Source organism: Eubalaena glacialis, chromosome 9 (assembly GCF_028564815.1).
Source record: "Eubalaena glacialis isolate mEubGla1 chromosome 9, mEubGla1.1.hap2.+ XY, whole genome shotgun sequence".
Classification (NCBI taxonomy): domain Eukaryota; kingdom Metazoa; phylum Chordata; class Mammalia; order Artiodactyla; family Balaenidae; genus Eubalaena; species Eubalaena glacialis.
Window position 1 is genome coordinate 57,844,837 of NC_083724.1, and position 21,846 is coordinate 57,866,682.

At 39.6% G+C, this 21,846-nt stretch overlaps 1 protein-coding gene across 3 annotated transcripts in view; it reads left to right on the plus strand.

The window, feature by feature from the left end:
• Positions 1-9,023, plus strand: part of UHRF2 (ubiquitin like with PHD and ring finger domains 2) — a 75,249-nt gene extending 66,226 nt beyond the window's left edge. For 2 of the 3 annotated variants that reach the window (XM_061200407.1, XM_061200410.1), the window contains 6 exons: positions 10-172; positions 864-1,004; positions 2,929-3,022; positions 3,329-3,486; positions 6,860-6,958; positions 7,984-9,023. In XM_061200407.1, coding sequence (XP_061056390.1) covers positions 10-172; positions 864-1,004; positions 2,929-3,022; positions 3,329-3,486; positions 6,860-6,958; positions 7,984-8,130 — 802 coding nt within the window. In that variant the 3' untranslated portion in view covers positions 8,131-9,023. Of the gene's footprint in view, positions 1-9; positions 173-863; positions 1,005-2,928; positions 3,023-3,328; positions 3,487-6,170; positions 6,409-6,859; positions 6,959-7,983 lie in introns of those variants that run through there. The other variant, XM_061200409.1, reaches the window with a different exon arrangement.
• The last annotated feature ends 12,823 nt before the right edge of the window (positions 9,024-21,846 follow it).

Sequence of the window (21,846 nt, forward strand, 5' to 3'; positions counted from 1 at the left end):
ATTTTTTAGGGCATTGGCCCTAAACTGTGATGCTCCATTGGATGATAAAATTGGAGCAGAGTCTCGGAATTGGAGAGCTGGTAAGCCAGTCAGAGTGATACGCAGTTTTAAAGGGAGGAAGATCAGCAAATATGCTCCTGAAGAAGGCAACAGATATGATGGCATTTATAAGGTGCTCTATCTGGCATGACATCTTGTTAGTCATTCTTCCTGGGCTTTCAAGAAAGGGTTGCCACAGGGAACTGCTCTACTGTGGGTGGGCTAAAGGAAACAATAGACCATCTCAGTTGGTCTTTCTACTTTTTCTGGAAATACAACATGTACAAAACGAGCTCTTAATTTTGACACTTGTCTTTTAAGGCTTATCTGAAGTCCCTAAAGGCAGAGTTATATTTTGGGTTAAGTTTTTTTACAAGTATATATTCTCTTATGATAAAACTGTTCAAATAACTTGGCCGTTGTAGATATTGATTCTTATATCTTCCAGAATGATTCTAATTGTAATAGATTTTTCGAAGCGGAGCACATCATAATTTTGAAAACAGGTTGCATTCTTTGTTTTAAAAATGAAGACATCTACTGCCACCATTTTTATCTACTATTATGCAAAATTCTATTAATTAATGAGCATAATCTTGCTGCTACTTCAAATTTATAGCAATCTATACTTACGGGAATTATCATAATTAGGAAATAAGGTCAAAACAATATTTAAGTGCATATTTTTTACTTACTATTACAGCAGAGCAAGTATCTTTCAAAGTTGCATTTAGTTCTGCCAAGTTTACTTAAAACGCTATTATGACATTATGAATAAGTCTAAACTTTACATTTCAAACTAGTACTGAAATATTATGATTTAGGTGGTGAAATACTGGCCAGAGATTTCATCAAGCCATGGATTCTTGGTTTGGCGCTATCTTTTAAGGAGAGATGATGTTGAACCTGCTCCTTGGACCTCAGAAGGAATAGAACGGTCAAGGAGACTATGTCTACGTTTGCAGGTTAGATTACATTTGTCTAGGCTACTTGTATTTTCATAAAAACGTATGCCTCTGTACTATCTATGTGCCTTAACACTGGATATAACCCACAGCAGTTGGTCAGTGGACTGTAAGGGGTGAGGAATGAGATCATGCAAGTATATGGAAGGAAAAGAAGTAAAAAAGTAGCATCCTAGGTGTCAAACTGCCCTAAGACCAAGAATTGTGCTTGGGGAAAGCTGGGCTTTACAATGAAATGTAAAATGCAGTTGACCCTTGAACACCATGGGTTTGAACTACATGGGTCCAGTTATACACGGATTTTTTTCAATAGCAAATATTTCAGTACATATCTGTGGTTGGTTGAATCTGCAGATGCGGAGGGCCAACTATAAGTTACACAGGAATTTTCAACTTGAGAGGATTGGCCCCACCCTAACCCCCTGTGTTGTTCAAGGGTCAGCTGTATTTCCAATTCAATATGGACTTGAAGTATGAGGGAAAGGGATACCTAAAATTTAGATAAAGGACGCCTTGAGAAGGGAAGTTTATCCTAGAGGGCACAGGGGGTGTGTCTCTGGTAGGGGAAGGGGGGAGGTGGCTTATAAGAGTGGTCTGCTTTCTACCCTTCTCACTTTTCCTCACCCCTTTTCTCTCTTCCCCCTCAAAGCTGCTTCCTTGTCCTGTCACCACCTTTAGTGCTTTGCCTTTTTTTTTTCCCTTTGCCCATGCTCAGCTGTTAACCCATATAAGACTTTGTTGGTTTTTTGTGCATAATGGATGGTATGGCTACATTTCCCCTCCACTGCCTATACACCCTAGACTTTGTCCCTGACACTGACTTCAGAGCATGGTTTGAGTTCATCCTCCATCATTCCCCATCGCTGTGCTTCTCGTAAAGACTACCAGCTTTGTCATTTCCCCTGGCTCTGCCCACACTGCATGTGTAGGGGCTGAACTATGGGCAAGTGTCTGACCACCCAGGCAGGTGAGTGTGTCTCTTCTAGTGCAAGTCTGTTTCTGTTTTTGTTTTCTTTTTAAACTCATAGAATTGTTTAAATGAGACCCATCAGCTGCTAAAATAACTGCCAAAATAATTCCTTTTATAACTAAGTATTTTTAAAACCTATTGTTAAATCCATTTTCAAAGGATTTTTTTTTTCAGGTCTACTGTTCAGCAGAGCAGTGTTCTAGATAGGTTAAATTTGAAACAGTTGAGCAGAACAAAGCATATAAGCCAGTCAGCTATGATGAGTTAATATCATTGATGAGGGCTGTATAACATATTGAGCTTTAAATATGAGTGTTATCACAAAGCATGTCCAAAAGAAAGCATAGCCAATAAAACACAAGGGTAATAGGGTAGAATTTATTCTTTAAAGTCTAACCTTTTGGTTGATAAAGAATTCAGTAATTTAGTGGCTTTAGGTCTTCTAAAAGCTCTCCCGCCCCACCCCACCCCTGCCTCTTAATTTGGGGAGATAGAAATTTGGCCCTTCATGGCGTTTTTTGTTTTTAAGATTGGCTCCATAACTTAGTGTAACCCCAACTATATGAGTATCATCTATTGTGCTCTTTGGTTGATCTTCACTTACCTTCATATCTAATTCTACTTTCCTTTCTTCCTCAAACTTTTTAAGCCCCCTAGTCACAACTCCTAAAAAGTTCTTTCTTCTTTTTGATCTGAAACTAAGATCATCACATTATTAAATGGAATATCTTTAACAGTCAAAGCTACATGGTTTGACACTGAATTGGGGATTTTTAATAGTCTTCTGTCCTTTGAATTCTGTTTCTTTAAACGTCTGTGTCCTTTATGTAAATCTTTTCAATTTAGGGAAAGTATAGATTCCTCCCCATTCCCCTTTTTAAATTTCTGACAAGGATCTAGAACCCCTCTTCTCTGTGAAGCTTAAATCTACATTGTACTTTTTTCCCTCGTCAGTATCCAGTAGGTTACCCTTCAGATAAGGAAGGGAAGAAGACTAAAGGACAGTCAAAGAAGGCCAGTGGAGCCTCAAAAAGGCCATCTACAGATGGTAGGTAATGATTGCAGGACATAAATCTGAATAACATAGTTTCTAATAAAGAGAAAACTCATAAGAAATTAAAAGAAAAATGAAGGGATTTTTTTTTTTTGGTGGGGGTGGGGTGGGGTGAGCTTTTTGTATATCTTAATAGTGTCAGAGCCTAAACAAAGTATCCTAAACTGTATGGGAAAGTTAAATGCTGCTCTACCCTGGTTATCTTCATGCTAAATGTAATTGGTGCCAGTTTACTCTTTCGTTTCATAGTTCTGCTTAGAACCACTTGTAGTGTGCTGATGTATTTTTAAATAAATGTAGATGATTGTCCAAGTGCCTCCAAAGTACTGAAAGCATCAGATTCAGCAGAAGCAGTTGAGGCTTTCCAACTAACCCCTCAACAACAACATCTAATCAGAGAAGATCATCAAAACCAGAAGCTATGGGATGAAGTTCTTGCATCTCTTGTGGAAGGACCAGTATGTAAATATTTTTTTAATAAGTTTCTAATATTAACAAATGATGAAAAATATTTTCCCTATGAATTATCATTTTCACAAGTCAGTTAAAACTTGATCCTTTTATCCAATCTTCTCACCCAGTACGGCCACCTTTCAGAAATGAGGCAGCACTTGATGCTTTTAAATTGATTTTAGTCCTCTTAGATGTTGGTTTTTTGACCTCTCTGTGCTTGAACTTGATAATTTATGGTGAGTTGCTGTTCATAGGAAGAATTTTCAGTTGTGGAACACATTCAGTTTAAGCTAAAACCCATCAGGAAAGTTTTGTTACAGCTCAAAGTTACCTGATAGAACAAGACTTAAGCAATTCAGCATAATTTTCAATGCCCGCATGTTCAACCTAGGAGTAAAATAAACCAGCATTTATTTAAGTATTTCATATGTTTTGGATTTTTTTTCCTTTTTTTTTTTTTTGGTAATGATAAAATTTTAAAATGAAAAGGAATTTCAAGGTTAACTGACGTCTAGGTTTTGTGTTAAGCTGTGTTTTGCAATGAAGCTTTCTTATCAAATCCCAAAAGGTAGGGGTTTCAAATGTAAATTGTCTTTTCATTCTTTGCTCACTGTTCTTATTGTCTCTAATTTTGCTTATAAATTTGATTCTTCTGTTTTCTTAGATATTAGCCCCTTGTCATGTGTAATATCGTTACTCTTCTGCTTTCTTTCCTTCAGAAAGAAAAGCTGCTGTTGTGGGTGAGCTCTAGTATCCTCTCTTGAAATTCCACTTTGTCATTTTTTAGTAATTTCTTCCTTCCAATGTTTTCTTCATTTTTCTGAGCACATTGGCCAGAACTTCTTGTGTGTCTGAAATGGGGTTAATGCATATCTATATGCCCCTTTTATGTGGATTTAGAGGGAACTCTCATAGTTTTTGTGTTGCTTTTTGTTTGACAAATAGTCATCATTATGGAAACATCTTCCTGATACAGTTTGTAGACTTAGAAATGAATGAGGTTTATCAGATACCCTTTGGACTGATACTGGAGGTTTTTTTTCTTTGTTTCGTCTATAAATGTGATATTTTGGGTTGTCCTTGGGTAGAATGAGACTTACATGTTTGGAGGACAGAGAAAAGTGAGTTAGCTCTGTGAGAAGTGTTACTTGCTTTTTAGCCAAGAGAACCAGGCATATGGAGAGTCTGACTCTGGTACGTCAGATTCTTTTTCACTTAGAGCAAGTAAGAAACAGCAAGCAGTTGTTGGTCATGGTCTGATTATTTTCTGGTTGGAGAGGATACAGCTGGTTAGTGATAACTCAGGTGAGTTCCAGCTGTGAGTGGGCAGAAGACAAAGTAGCAGATACAGGTGAAGGATAATGCCACCTGAGTGCACATGGAAGTTCTCTTTTGCACGTCTGTTGTCTGGGTTGGACATGTGTATAAGGCTTCAATCTGTGGCTTTTCATATATCCTGTTTATCATTTTTAACAAATTATTGAAGTGGTCAAATCCTGCAAGACTCGGTAGGTATGTGCAAATCAAGTGTACTTTTCAACCTCTTCTTTCAATTTAACTTTTATGTGTAAGTCACCAATTGACAGTTCTCAAACAAACAAAAACAATAAAAATCCTGCCCCTGGTGGCAGGGTCTTACATACCTATACCTAGGTCAGGTGACTGTGACCTTGCTGCTAGTGGTTACTCTGAACATTTATGTACTATTGCCCTGTGTAGGTTTCATGCCCATTCTTTTCAGATAAACCAGGAACACATTTAGTAAGCCAGAAAAATCAGGTTTTGGCCAGCAGTGACTTTTAAATAAATGCATATATTACATATGTATGTTTATATCCAAACACCTTCCCAAGGCCCTATATGATCTGGCATCCATCCCTACCTACCTCTGCATTCTCCTCTTGCTGCTCTCTCAGGCCCAAACTGCTTTAGCCACAGTGACATCTGTGCTATTTAAACACACTCAACCTGTTCCTGTTCCTAGGCCTTTACACATATACTATCTCTCTGACTAGAATTCTCCTCTCTGTATCTTCATGTGGCTTGTTCCTTCATATCTTGTAAGTCTGCAAAATACTACAGTCCTCAGAGAGGCCTTCCCTGGCTATCCTTTCTAAAATAGACCCTCCTTACTCTGTTGCTTTAATTTGCCTTGTTTCCTCAGATACTAATATATGAAGTTGAGTTTTTAAAAATCTGCTCTCCTAAAGGAATATAAAGTTCCATGAGAGCAGAGACTTGGCCTTTTTATTACTGCTATGTAGATGAGTGCCTGGTACTTTGTAGGAACTCAAAATGTTGATACTAAATATGCTCATATTACAGGCACTGTGGAGGTACTGGGGAAATATCAGTCATTAACAAAGTAGTTTGTCAGAGAGAAGGTACCTGGTATTAAAGTTAAGTTTTTTCCACATCTCCCCCTAACTGGTATATTCTTCTAGTGTGTTGAATAACACTTCATTGATAATTCACTTGAGCTTTATAATCCATGCTTAAAAATAAGTTATTATCAAGACATAACTATGAAATGGAATCTTTGGGGTTTTTTTTTTACTTGAAATTCCTGTAGATTCTACTTTTATTATTAACATAAAGAACAAACATAAAATATACTCCCCTACTACCAAAAAATAACTGAGTGGAGGATTATCCTGGTGACTATTCAAAAAACTACTTTTCCTTCTAGGTTAAACAAACAGCTTGGATAAGATGGAACCCAGTAATGGCTTTTGAAGATTATAGACTACCCATCTGATCATGTTTGCTTTAGAAAGCTCGACCTTCTGTAATTTAGTCCCAATTTGAGTAAACAGTAGCACCAGGAAAATATGGGATTTGGGGATTGGGGCAAAATATCACAGAAAATTATTCTAGGTAAATAAATACGTTGATTCTTTGGGGGTCTTAGATACTAGAGTATTATTGCCAAGTGCTTTTATCTTTTTTAGCATAAAAAATAAGTATTGAAGTTTTTTAAGAGAAAAAGATTGAATATATAGAGATATATTAGAATACCATGGAGCTTTTTGAAAATAGATCTGTATGTAATGACCTGAGACAAGCTGTTCATGATTTTTTTAAGTGAAAAATAGTAATCTCTGGAATATGAAGTTTACTTTTTAAAACCATATGTCCTGACTTTGCAACCTTTGCAACTCAATCCTAAGATTTAAAAACTAATGTGTCTATCTTATGGATGGGATTTCTGCAGTTTCCTATTACACATTTGCTTGTTAGTTACAATCACTACTTGATTTTTTTCTTAATAGAAAACATACTAAATGGGATTGACACTTTTTCCCCCAATTATTTGCAATTCTTTTAATATATTATAAAATGCTAACCTTTTTTTCTTCTCCTTGGGTACCATTCTAGAATTTTCTGAAAAAATTGGAACAATCTTTTATGTGTGTCTGCTGCCAGGAGCTAGTTTACCAGCCTGTGACAACAGATTGCCTCCACAATGTCTGTAAAGTAAGTAGAACTCCTTTCTCATTTTCCCTTGTTAGGCCAGAAGGCACACTGACCTCCAAACCTCTTTTCAGCACGCGAACAAGCATTTTTTTCATGAAGCAGAATAGATAAGGAAACTTGCTGGTTAGGAAACGTTTAATTACATCTTGGTGGTGAATCCATGTTTTAATTCTGTAGTAATTCAAATCTGTATAGTCTCAACATTCTATCATGTTTGAAATTATTGAGGAGGGGTTGAAATAGAGAAGAAAGTAATGTGTTGTTGCTATTTTCTGTTACAGCTTACGTATGTTTCATATATTATAGTGCAAACTGAAATAATTTTGTGTACTTGAGGGAACCTAGAACAGATTCTGTCTGGCAGCATGCCCAGAGGAGTTGAATATTGTCTTATCAGTGTGGTGTAAAGGGAATTTGAATTTCAGTCAAACCAAGGTTGGAATCTTGTTCTACTGATTGGTGGTTATGTGCCCTGACCTAACTTCTGAACTTTAGTTTCTTTTGTAAAATGGAAACCGACCTTCCACTAAGTGTTTGTATGTGACCTTGAGTCAGTTAAGTAGAGCTAAATATATTTTTGGAAAGCACATTATACATTGACTTCATAAAGTAGATACTTAATTTAGTTTTAAGCAGGGGATTCCTGAGTTGTTTTTCTTTTGTGCTCTATCAGGAAAGATCAGGATTAAAATCCAACCTAGAAGGTGAGGCTAGTGGAAACATGCAGAATTCTAACATTCATTTTTACTGGATGAGGAAATTAATGTATACAAAAGTGGTCATTTACTTGAAGTCTCACAGTATGTGTTAGAGGTGGAACTAAAGCCACGTCTGTAGGTTAATTTTCATAGTGCAGATTCAGGCCTTGACAGTTGTTCATGTTTTATGTTTCTCTTGTTGCCAAACAGTAAGTTTCTAGTTCTGTTTAAAAGCCTAAGTTGTTAAGTACTTTCTATGTGCTTTACCCTCAGATGAAATTAGGTGTTTTTTTATTTTGTTTCATTTTGGTTTTGGTTTTGCCTTAGGATTGCTTACAGCGCTCCTTTAAGGCTCAAGTGTTCTCCTGCCCTGCTTGCCGGCACGATCTTGGCCAGAATTACATCATGATTCCCAATGAGGTTCTGCAGACTCTACTTGACCTTTTCTTCCCTGGCTACAGCAAAGGACGATGATCTGTCTACTTCTACTGTGTTGCTCCCCGTGGCTTTTTGGACAATAAAGAATCTAAAATGGTTGGGGTGGGGGTGGGGGGTGGAAGCAATGGTGGACCATATCTCTCACGTTCTGAAGCAGCTAATCCTCTTTCCTACGTAGCCATCATCTTGTGTGTGTAGTAAGAGGCCCATTTCTCAACTGTCTTTTAAATATCAAAAGGTAGTTCTTGTCAGTTTAACAACTAGTTTTAATGAGTAAAAAGTCAAAGCCTCAGCTCTAGTTGATATCCAAGTTATGATTTATTTTGCAACTACCTCAGGACAGAAAAGATTTATGGGGATTTTTTAAATCATTGAATAATTAAATGAAATTTTAGCTACACACTGCCTCCCAAATATTAGTTGTGCCTGGTTCATGTAATTTGATTTTCAGAAAAGGAAGTGACACTTGAGATTGTTGGAATGAACGCAGCTTCTGTAGTGTGCATAATACATTTTTAATGTCTTCTTCCATTACAGTGTGTGTTTTGCAGGACAGGTTCATTTTTTTAGCCAATTTTGTGAGCTCCATTGTGCTTTTTTCTGGTGTTTTATGCAAGCTGACTACTAATGAAAACAATATGAATGCATTGTTGCTGCATTAGTGTAATGTGGTGTGGTTTTGCACTTAAAAGAGGTATTCAGATGATCTAGTTGTAAATGTTCATGTGAAAAGCCTCTTCTGTACTAGTCAAACTGCTTTTAGTGAGTCTCACCAGTGGTTTTAACATCTGCAGAGCATTGAGGACTGGGCTGACTTTTTGAGAGGATTGAAATTGCTTCATATTGTGATCCTAAATTTTATATTCACTATATTCCCTAAAGTATACCTTAATAAATATTTTATGACCAGAAAAATAGCTCATCTTGTTTCACTTTTTTACATTTGTCTGGCTTATATTTGTAGGTGTTTTTAAGAATCAGTCATTTCCAGAGTATTTCATTGTGTGTTTTTACTGAAACATTTTGCACAATTTTTTACTCTTGATTTTTGGTATTGAGAACTAGTATGAAATCTTAAGCACTAAGGGACAGATTTCACCCTGGGTTTGATCTTTTGGGTTCTTTTTAACTAAATGGGGAAAAAGTTTCAAATTAAGAACCTAGTGACTATTCTTTTATCTATAACAACCAAGTCTTAGGTTCAATTTAAGCATAATCAGTGCTACTTATTTCACAAACCTGAGAATATTCTAAAACAGTTCTAGTTTCTGAAACTAAATTTTCATAAAACTTTTAATACTATCGAATCAGTTTTCCTACCCCTGAATTCAGAGCCATAAATATAGCCAATATTTATTGAATATTTGCTTTGCATTTGTTCATGTGTATTTATTTAATTCTACTGACAGTCCTAATAGGCAGGATTTCTTATCCTCTTCTTATGGATGAATATCAAAGGCACAGAAAGGTTAAGAAACTGGCCAAAGTTCATAGGGCAAGGAAGTGCCAGAGCTGTGCTGTAAACAGGCTATCTGAGTCCAGACCTGGCAATCTACTTCTGGGCTATGTAGACTCTCACATTTGAATATAAGCCAGACTGGTTTCAGTGCTTTTCCTGCATTCAGTCAGTTAAGCTCAAAATCAGCTCTGGGAAACACAGCACCGTGATTGGAGCTACTGTCACTTAGGGCTAGTTTTAAACATTAGAATCATTTTTATTTTGAAGAATCAAATTTAAATTAGATTGAAAATGAATCATTAAATTGCATCATCTAGTATTTTATTTCCTCTGGCATTGGCCATATCGCTGCATGAAGGGTGGGGAATACCTTCCAGTTTCAGCTACTTGAATTTGTTCTACCACTTTTTAGGGAAATAAGGGATTCCCACATTTATGCTATATGTTTTAACTTTGCTATAAAATGATAGATTATGAAAAAAAAGCTGATTACAGCTTAACATGTCCAGAAGTGTCAAGAATGTCCCAAAGCTAAGCAATTTTATATTACTCTTAAACTTTTTTCTAAAGACTTCCAAGGTTTTTTACATAAGTATTTCAGTTTGTATCTAGAAGATACAGACTTTCAGAAAGCATAACCACAATATGTTGTCACATGTGTAAAAAAAATTTGTTAACTAATTATATCATCAAATCTAGTAAATGTTTGTTCAAATTTCCATTGTCTCAAATGTCATACATGGATATTTAAGTTTGTTTGAATCAGGATCCAAATAAGGACTTTACATTGTTACTAATTGCTATCTCGTAAGTATCTTTAATCTGTGTATATCCCCTTAATCTTTTTTTTTTTTCCTTTGCCTTTTACAATTTGCATTTTGAAATGTTCTGGAGCCTTTCAAACAGAATAGATTTTGCCAATTATAACCATGTGGTATAGTTTAACCTGTTTCTCTTTATTTTCTATAAATTAGTAGTTAGAATTCAAGACTGACCAAATTCAGGCTTGAATTGGGTGGTGGGGGGTGGAGGGCGGGAAGACTTCCTCATAAGTGGTGTGGTCATCCTTCAGGAGGGTGGTACATAATGTCTCGTTGTCTCTTGGGCTTAAGTTTGAAAGCTGAGGGTTTTACTGGATTCTATTACATTTAGTAAGTTATACTGATTGCTGAGCACTCAGCCACTTTCATAAGGGTAGGATTTTCTTTTTTCTAGTTAGAGTAGGCAGATCCTCTAGTTTTAGAACTCACTTCTAAATAATACGGTTCATTCAGCAAATATGTGCGTGCTAGTATGTTTAAGGGTATTAGGTAATCTTTTGGAAGCTGGCAATCAAAAACACCCTTAGCTGTCTTACAACCCTGCTGCGACAGTTTGGCTAACATAAAGGGGCCCTGCCTATATAAAGCTTAAAGCTTTGGATCTCAGTATAGATCCCACTTACAAGAGCTGGCTGGGGATCTGCTCTGACTTGCCCACCGTCTATTTCTCTTTGCGCACCAGGGACAAAACCTTTCCGCATTCTTCTTCAGGACACCCTGAAGATAGAGCTCATTACTGTCTACCTGTCTGATTTGTCTGTCTTAATTTGAGGAAATTGAACTTGATGGCCCACTCACCACCAGCTCACAGTGAGAAGAGTTATCCTTGCTTGTCCACTGACTAGTGCTGACTAGTCCCCACACCAGACCTTTAAATCTCTGAAAGAACTGTTATTTAGTAACCTGGGTTAATCAGACACTACACAGGAAAAAAAAAAAAAAGATTAAACACCAGTCACTGGACACAGGAATGAAGAGCCAGCTAGAGGGACCAAGCAGGCCGACCAAATGATGTATTGAAAAAAATGAATGAAAGAATAAGAGTTTTACAACTATGTCCTCAAGTATGAAATTGCATTGTATTGATAGAGTAAGAACAAGTGCTGTGCAAAGAGTAATTTGAGATTAAAATTCTTGGAAATAAACATGACTGTGAAAACAAAATGCAACAGACAAAACAGAATGGACACTGCCAGAATTTTAATGTATTGCTGAGTAATCCATTATATGAGTATCCTGCAATCTGTCTATGCACCTCCTGATGTATAGGTTGTTTCCAGGATTTCGCTATTATAAGGCAAGCTGCTGTGAAACTTTGTCTTTCGAAAATAGTTTGACATTTCTTATAAAATTAATTATGTGCTTAACATACAACCCATCAATTTCATTAATATTTATTCAGGAAGAATGAAGACCTATTTCTAAAGCAGTTTGTACCGTTTTACACTGCCAGCAGTGTATGAGAGTTCAGGTTGCCACAATCTAACACTTCATTTTGTTCTTTCATTATAACCATTCTGGACAGAGAGGGCATGTAGTCTCTGTAGGAGACAAGAGTGGGTTGAAAATTTAGTGACCAGAACGACTGTAGTAGTCATTTGTACTTTTCACCAGGTATTTCTGGCTCAAGTGCACGTGTTAGGATTATACATCCCAACCTCCTTGTGCTTGGCCAGGGCCATGTGACCAGCTGGTCAGTTAGTTGTAACAAATGCTATGTGTCACTTCCGAGCAGAGCATTTCATTGCCCTCCAGAGTTTTCTTTCCCCTTCCATGGAGACCAGTAGCATCTAAATAGAGCTTTTCTATCAGAGTGGGGTCCCCAGCCAACTTGTGATGTACATGCAACGTGAGTGTGAAGTAAATTTTAAGAGCATAAGGTTTTTGAGTTGCTAACACATGACCCAGCCTTTCCTGACTGATAGCATTCCTAAATTCCTCAGCCTACCAGTAGACATGAAATTGAATTTAATTGATCTTTTTAATACTTTGGAACTAGAACGTCTACTGTTTTTAAACTGACTTCTTTACTATCCAAATTAATTGACAAAGCTACTGATAAATTGGTTGGTGGCATGGTAGGCAACCTCTAAGATGGTCCCCAGTGATCTCTACCTCCTGGGCTTCGTGCCCTGTTGTAATCTACTCTCTGTGAGTGTGGGCTGGAATGCTTTCATTCTACTCATGTAATGTAGTGAATAGAAGTGATGGGATGTCACTTCCAAAGTTAGATACTGTGGCTTCCACTTGGGCACCCTCTCTTGCTCATTCTGAGAGAAGCTAGCTGGCATGTTTTGAGCTACCTTCTAGAGAGGCTCATGTGGCAAGAAACTGATGTCTCCACCCAACAGCCAGTAAGATCCTGAAGCCAGAGGAGGTGAGTATGGAACTGGATTCTCCCCTAGTCAAGGCTTGAGCCTCCATGCTTTCTGTTAAGAAGTATCCTGTTGGGCTTCCCTGGTGGCGCAGTGGTTAAGAATCCACCTGCCAATGCAGGAGAGAGCGGTTTGAGCCCTGGTCCGGGAAGATCCCACATGCTGTGGAGCAGCTAAGCCCATGTGCCACAACTACTGAGCCTGCGTTCCACAATTACTGAAGCCCACGTGCCTAGAGCCTGTGCTCCGCAACAAGAGAAGCCACCTCAATGAGAAGCCCGCACACCGCAACGAAGAGTAGCCCCCGCTTGCCGCAACTAGAGAAAGCCTGCACTCAGCAATGAAGACCCAATGCAGCCAAAAGTAAATAAATAAAAATTTAAAAAAAAAATCCTGTTATTCATATTGTTCTTCCCCTATGGGTAATGTGGTGTTTTTCTCTAGCCTCTTTAAAGATTTTTTTTTTGTCTTTAATTTTCAGAAGTTCAATTATGATGCGACTGAGCATGAGTTTCTTTAGGTCTGTCTTGTTTTGGTTCGTTCAGCTTCTTGAGTCTAGATTATATCTTCTGTCAAATTTGGAAACTTTGCAGCCATTTTTTCTTCAAATGTGATTTCAGCCCTGTACTTTTTCTTCTCTCCTTCAGAACTTTAATGCCATGAATGTTCGTTTTGTTGTTGTCCCACAAGTCTCTGAGATTCTGTTCATTTTTACTCACTTTATAGTCTCTATCGTTCAGATTAGATTAATTCTTAGTGATCTGCAGGTCCACTGATAATTTCCTCTGCCATCTATATTCTGCTATTGAGCCCATCCAGTAAGTTTTTTCTATTTTGGTTATTGTATTTTTCAGTTCTAAAATTTGTTTGGGTCTTCCGCATATCTCTTACTCAAGTTTATATGATGAGTAATTTTGTACTGGATCCTGGACATTTTGAGTAGTATGAGAATCTTATTCCTATTTAAATCTTCTATTTTATAAGGCCAACTGTTTAGGTTCAGTGGGGTTCAGGCCCACTTTTGTGGTTCAGTGTCAATTTTCAAAGCCTCTGCGTTGCTATTCTGGTCCACCTCCACTTGGATGCTACCCAGAAACCAATCTGAAACCTCAGCAGTAGTCCACCCATAGTTCACTTTGCCATGTTGATTATGGTCAGTTTCATGCATGGTCTGCTTGAGGGTCTGCCCAAGACTTCATTAACAGATTTAAAGGAACACTTTCTCCAGCTTCTTTCTCTCTGTAATCCTCCCTCAACCTCTAGTTGGGATGGTTAAGATGCTGCCTCTTTGCAGCTGGTCACTCAGTACAGGGCAAGGATGGTCCACAGGGCTCCTCCCCACAGTCTTGGCCACATCTAGTGAGTAGGGGGATGGGTGTTCACTTGGAATGGGGCAGGTATAATCAAACGGATTTTTTATACAAGTCACCCTTTTCCCATCCTTTGGCTTATGAGAGCAGGCTTTTTGTTTTCTTCATCTGTACCCATTGATGTTTTCAGGTTTTAGGTTTTTCTTGCACCCAAATCAGGAAAGTAAAAAGGTGGCAAAAGAAAAACCCCAGGAAACCTCCAGGTCATTCCTCAAGTTCCAAAGTGCCTACCCAGGCTACCACCTTTTTTCCACCTTTCAGAGCCTCTTGATAGTTGCTTTATATATTTTGTCCAGGGTTTTTGGTTATATTTAGCAGCAGGAATGAGGTGAAATATATTTACTCCATCTTGTGTGGTACTCAAAGTCCTCCAAGTAGCCTTTCAAAAACGGGTAAAATACTATAAACAAAGCAGACATACTTTCATCAGTCACCCTGCCCATTCCCCTCCCCCTCCCAAGAAATTATGAGTTCAGTGTTGCCTTTTCAGTTTATTTTTATACTTAGGTATTCATAAACAAAATATAGTATTTCAAATGTTAAAATCTGCAACTTTTATTTCATTGGACTTTATGCTTTAAGATAGTCTTCTCTTTTAATAGGTAAACTTAGTCTCTTCATGTGTGTTATACTGGAATGTTTATTCCTATCATTGCAGTTTGTTTATTGTTATGGAGGAGGCAGGAGTAATTCTTACCTTTCCTCCGTATTCTCATAATTGAAGAGGATTTGATCCTCCCCGCCCCACCCCTGCCACACACACACGCTGGACTGAAAGGTAATGTTTCTATCATTTTGTGATCATCCTTAATCTTTCAACTTACCTACACTTTAGAGCATATTGATATGATTGATATTTATAAAATGGTCAATAGCTCAGTTTTTTCCTGAATAAAACAAATATATTTTTGTTTCCCTTCAGATTACCTTTTCTGACCTATTAATGTTTAGTATTTGTTATAACTTATTTTTTAAAACTCAAGTTATTTTAAATATGACTTGCTGTTTTACTTGACAAGTTTTGTCTGTTTACTCACTGTTTCTTGTTGAATACTTCAAGATTTTTTTTACCATGGACTTTTCAGTGAAAGTCTATGAACAGTAAATTTTATCAGTCTTTGTGGGTCTGAAAATGTTTTTTTTTCACACTGATTTTAGAAAGATAAATTGGCTGGGTTTAGAATTCTAGGTTGCTAGTTATTCTTTCTGTAGCATCCTGTAGGTATTCCATTGTGTTCTGGCATCTTTTATTGCTGAAAAAAGTTGGATGTCATTTTGATTATTTCTTTGAAGGATATATGTTTTTCCCCCCAATAACTTTGGAGTTTCACTAAAATCTATCTAGGTGTGGATTAATTGCTGTTTGCTTTGCTTGGGATTCATTGTACTCCTTTAAATTGAAAATGCAGTTCTGGAATTTTAAATTTTTCTTTTAAAAATAATTGTTCCTCCCATTTTTTCTATCTACTTCTTGACCTCCTAGAAGTTTGTAGCAGTCTACCCTCCATACCTTAGTATCTGTTACATCTTTCATCTCTTTACCCACTCTGTGCTATGGTCTAAGTGATTTCCTTATATCTTCCAATTCACTGAATTTTCTCTTTGAGTCTAGCCCACTTTTTAACTGAACCAGTTGTTAATTTTGTTGAATGGGACTCTTTCACCATGCAACTAGTATGAATTTGGCTTCTGCATTCACATGTAGCAAAGATTCTTGTTAGTGACTTTGTTTCCACCCGTGGCCTGGGAGGGAAAGCTTGTTTTCCTGCTGTGACCCTGAGCTAGAAATACCAGTTTTTCAGTCCTGGTATTGGAACAGAACTTTCCCAATTCTAAGCATACCCCATTCCTGCTTCTTACGATACATTATAACTGCAGCCTCGATTCCTAACATCTCCTCCCTGGCATCTTTGGAATCCCAATTCCTAAGACACATATCCAGTCCAGCCACCTCCATGGGCCTCGTAGTGTCAGGTCCTTTGGGTTCCCTCTTCATTTCTGCCACCTGGAGATTTCCTTTTCTTCCTTGAGAACCTATGTGTGTTTTTTAATGGGGGGAAGAGAAGTATTTCACTGGCATATCCATGTCTTTGTAGCAGGGATAGCAACAGTTCCCGTATATGTTCATTCTGTGTCCAAAAAGAATTGAGTACCGTTGGTATTTTTCATACCAACTTACTACTTACTACTCACACACCCTGTGAGGTAAATGCCATCATCTCCATTTTACTGGAGATAAGAGAGTTACTCATCCTAAGTCACTAATGGTAGTCAGGAGCAGATTTAGAATTTAAGCTCAAGGCTGTGTTACTTTCCACTACTTTTTCTGCTTCACTATGTTGTTTGATTATTTACTCCAGTATTTTTGTATTACATCCTTTTGCTCTTTGAAAACCAGGTTTGGACACTATTTTAAAGAGAACCAGTGTGTAACCTGACTGAATTTCATCTGAAAATGTCTGAATGGTTGTTGCATGGCACCTATTTCTTTTTAGAGACTCTTCTCGTTTTCATACTGTAAAAACCATGGGCTTCATTCCTAAATGCAACCCGTTTATGGGAAATAATGAAGTTGCTTAAGGATGATACTGAGCCTGCTAAACTGGCTCCTTTCAGCCTCTCGTCCCCAAACTGCCCCTTGCTCAGGAGCATTAGACCTCAGACTGACAGCACTGGTGTGAATGGCAGACGCTGTCCCAGGCTAAAGGCTGTCTTTCTGACAAAATGCAGAAATAATGCTGACTCTCCTCTCTACCCCCCACTCCCCCCACCCCACCAACATGGCTGGCACCACACACTATACTCACTCCTTTGCTATTTGCAAGTTTATGTAACAGCCTACCCAACTGTCTCCTTCCATGGAAAGTATTTTCTTCATTGTCTTTTGGAATGCATTGAAGCTGCTTCTCTTAACCAATAAAAACATCTAGTTCTTCTATTTTGGGGAACTTTAATATTCCTATGCAGTTCACGTTGGATAAAATGTCTTGAATGCAAGCAAGTTATCTTTTTCCATTCTTTATGCCAGACTTTTAAGAAAGAATCTGTTTGTAATCTAATTCTACTTTGGCTGCTTCCTACTGCAGTGAGTAGCAATTTTGGATCAAGTTCCCAGTGGCAGCACTGTTGGGGGAAATTCTGCATTTTTTTAGGATGACTGATATCACTCCTGGTGCTGTTGGATTCCACCCTGTTTTCTGGGAATTTATAACTTCGGCTGTTACTTAAAGCACTTAAATCTTATGAATCTCACCAAGTTTTTTGTTTTATTTTTTTCAAATGATCTTTAGAAGTGCTTTTGTAGGAAATTGAAAATGTCATACCCCAAACTATACAAACGCTTTTACTAGTGCTTTTACAGTGCAATAGACAGATCAAAATCACACTGAAATTCTCTTGCATTGGTTCTGAAAACCCTAGACCTCTATAAGAGATCCAGACCCCCAGAGAGTCATGTAGGTCCATTTAAAAAAATAATTTGTAGTTGATTTTTTTTCAACCTTCCGTTGTCCATTGATTCTCTTGAATTCAGGAGAAATTATAGGCAATCTCCAACCTGCATTTCAGAACTTAATTCGTAAAAGAATGATGGCCATAATCTGTGACTTAGTGTAGGTTGAAAATGAAAGCTCTTCTATGAATTTGTACAGATATTTCCCATAGGAACAGTGATACAGAGGAAAGAGGTAGATTTCCAGGTTAGCCTTCAAAAGCCTCTTAAACCCTAATTGAGCAGCACTGCTTTTACGGAAAAGGTATCCAGTAACCCTTCCCAGTTCCAGGCACCAGAGACTGCCCCCTCCCCTAGATAGACTACATGTTCCAAAACAAACTTCGGGGTGGGTGATCTGACAGCAGAGATTGTAGCTTCTTTAATATCAGGGACTTATTCCCCATCCTGAGGAAGTTATATATATGAGAGGTGGGGAGAAGACATGGGAAAAGCTCCAGATGGACAATGTGTACGAAGGCTGGGAAGTTAGTTGGCAAGGTAAAGCTACAGCTGGGAGGCCCCCCCGGAACAGGGAGGGCTAGGAGAGGGGGCAAGGGGGAGATCAAGTACTCAATGAAGCAAGCGATAAGAATTACATATGAACAGGAGAAGGAAGAAAGAGGAAAAAGAACATCATAACTCACCCGCACAGACCACACATCTTTGTTAGTCGTACACAGCAGGGTCCCTGCCTGCTTCTGTGGCCAGTAATAAGCAGGCGGGTCCTCCAGCCCCTCAGGCTCCCTTCCTGGGAGGTTTCCACCCGCCCTGTCCTCAGGGCTTTGCTGCTCTCTGGACTCAGTTTTCAACTTCACAGACATCCTAACCCCGAGGTAGTCACCCCCATGCCTCTTACTTCCTTACCTCTGGCCTCAGGTTTGGCTCCTGTATGGTTCCCTCAGTCAGAACTCTTGCCGCCTAGTTGGTTTCTAAGAAAAACTTCCTTGTCCTTCCTCTTCTCTCAGGGTCCTCCCCTCCCACACACATTTCCCTCCTAATCATGGGGTCCTCCCTCTACCCCTTTATTGAGAGGCCTTCCCACTCCACTATGTCTGGTGCCCCCCTCCCAGCCTCTTTCTCATCCAGGGAACTTGGACCCTAGGTCTCTTCTTCCACTCGCCGCCCACCCCTCCACCCAACACTGCTTCTCTCCTCTTCCTCCACCTTCTGCTTACTGCTGGCCTGCCTCCCTCCCAAGCTTGGGCTTCCTCCTGCCCTCCACCCTGTCCTTTTGTCAGACCCTGTGCTCTCAAGTCAACTTCTTAACCATCCCCCTTCCCCATTCTCTTGATTTCTCTCCTCTTCCTAATTTGAGGGAGTTCTCTCCTGCCTCCTTAATTGGGCCAATTGTTCATGCGCTTGACTCCCTTCTCTTCCTTCTCACCCTGGAGAACTTTCTCCCACCTCCCCTACCCCCCCATCTGCCTTTTCTTTCCCCCCAGTATTTCTTTCATCTGCCTTGTCACTGAGCTAATGATGTTCTTTCCTCTTCCACATCTGAATCCTTCTCCCCATCCCTACCACAGACCCCTACCACTTCCTCCCCCATTTCCTTCCTGTTCCTAACCTGCACCTTCTTCCCACTTTCAGTTCTCTTCCCTCCCTCCTTCCCCAATTACAAATCCTTCCCTCCCTTCCTGACCCAAGGACCGCCCCCCCCCAATATCTTTTCTCCTTTTCCCTCAAAGCCCTCCATCCTGAGCCGGGGTCCCGTTTTTCCTCTCTGGACCCTATTTTCTTCCCTATGATCTCGACTCTAGGCTCAAACCCCTCCTCCCCCTTCTTGACTCCAGAAAGATTCGGACACCTTTCTTCGACCCAGCGTTTATTCCTCATCTTCTTTCTTCCTTCCCTATTTCCCAGAGATTCTTAAAACCCTTTACATATGAGACTGAAGATAACCAAATGCTAAATAAGATGGAGAATACAGATACTAAGGCCTTCAAATATGCTTCTCCCTCTTCCTGAACACCCCCTTCGCCCCTTCTCCACGTCTAGTCATGGCTGGCTTCTTTTTGTTCAGATTTTAGCCTGAAAGTCACCTTGTAAGAGAATCATTCCCTGGTCACCTAATATAAAGGATTCCCAAACGCCACCCACCCACAGACCATATTGGTTTTTGTTTTCTAAAGAACATTTAATACTGTGAAGTCTTGATGTGTTCGTCCATCTAGAATTGACGTCCCATGAAAGGCCTTAACTTTCTTGTTCATCTTGTATCTCTGTCATTTAGAATGGTGCCTGGTACATAACGGCTCAGTCAGTTTGCTGAATAAGTTAGTGATTTCTAGGTACCAGACACTATGCCAAGTGCTCACGCTGTCTTGTTTAATCCTTACAACAAGGCTGACTGAGGTAAGTACTTTTACTATTGCTATTTTATACCTTAAGTAACTGAAGTGCAGAAAGGATAAGTGAATTTGCCTGTTGTCTCAAAACAGTTGGTATATCTGAGAATTTAATCCAGATCCGTATGAAGTCACAGCTCGTGTTCCTCCCACTTTCTCTGGTGGTCCAGAGGAAAAGGGCCGTTAGGAATGGAAAGGGAAAGAAGATGGATCTGAATGCAAGGTAAGTCAAACTGGAGTCAGGACTCCTGTGCTGGAACAGGGAGTGCAGGATGTATAGAATAGGACACTAGATCCTAAGTGAAGATGAGGATAATAACAGGAGCTAACACTTAGGAGCACTTACTTTGTGCCAGGTTCCAAACAATATATCGAATTCTCTCTCACCTAGGAGTGGTAATGTCATCTTACAGATAAGGAGACTGAGGCTCAGAGATGCTAATTATCTTCTCTGAGGCCATACAGGTACGATACAGGGGAGCTGGGATACCACCCCAGGCAGTCTGACTACAAAGCAAGTACTCTGGTTGCTATCCTGCACTACACCCAGCAGGAAAATAAACAGACTTAACGAGAGTAGTATGCTCTGTGTTGGGCACCAACTCCTGCTTCCTGGATTCTTATCTTCTGGACATTCTGGAATGACCTCAGCTGATGTAACACTCCTGCCTCATGGCTTACCTCTTACTGCTCTCCACAGAGGAGGTGATTGATGATGAACCCACGTTACTCCACTAGCACTGGGGAAGCCCCCCCCCTTATTATCTCCCCCCTTCACCTGGGATCAGCACAGGGCAGCAATTCTGGATTAGCGTATCTGCTCTACAGACTCAAGCTTTTTTCTTCAGTGGGGTGTCCCCGGGCTTAGATTGCTGAAGCATGGGGGTGAAAATGGAGAAGCAAGCCCTTCCAGCTAGAGATCTAAAACCACAGTCTCCAATTGGCTTCTTATTGATAATAAAGCTGATTTGTTTTCCAAATGGCAGGAGCGAGCCTAGCAGGCCAGACAAGGCGGAAGCACAGGTGGCATCGGCTCTAGGACAGTCTGCTCCGGTCATAGAGGGATTTTCCTCTTAAAATGGTAAGATTTGCATAAAAGATGCAAGGTTGACTAAGTCCAGCCTCTTCCTCACCCCTACCTGCCTCCCCAGACCCATCCCTTAAAGGCTTAGAGTTCTGGAAATGTCCCTGAAATGTGAACAAAGAAAGCTGAGAGGCAACAAAACCTGGGGCTTGTTAGAAATGCAAATTCTCCGGCCCTGCCCCAGACGTACTGAATCAGAAATGCGTCAGGGCTCAGCATTCTGTTGTCTATAAGCCCTTCTGGTGATCTAGACACACTAAGGTTTGAAAACCACTGCCCTAGGTAACATCCCTAACCCTGGCTGATGTCTGAGCCAAACGTTCTGTCCCAGAGCCCTGCAAACCTCTCAAAGTGCTAACATCTCAACTTCCAAACTGCTTGTCCCAGATGGCTTCTTGCACCCAAAACTGGCACCTACATCCTTTATTTGGATGAAAGGCACCAGTTTGGTCATTGGAAAACACGTTACCTATATGTATCTAGAGGGTTCATGGTTTGTTTGTTTTTTTTAAATTATTATTATTTATTTATTTTTGGCTGTGTTGGGTCTTCATTGCTGCGCATGGGCTTTCTCTAGTTGCAGCGAGCGGGGGCTACTCTTCGTTGCGGTGCGCGGGCTTCTTATTGCGGTGGCTTCTCTTGTTGCGCTGCACGGGTTCTAGGTGTGTGGGCTCAGTAGTTGTGGCACGTGGGCTTCAGTAGTTGTGGCTCGCGGGCTCTAGAGTGCAGGCTCAGTAGTTGTGGCGCACGGGCTTACTTGCTCCGCGGTATGTGGGATCTTCCCGGACCAGGGCTCGAACCC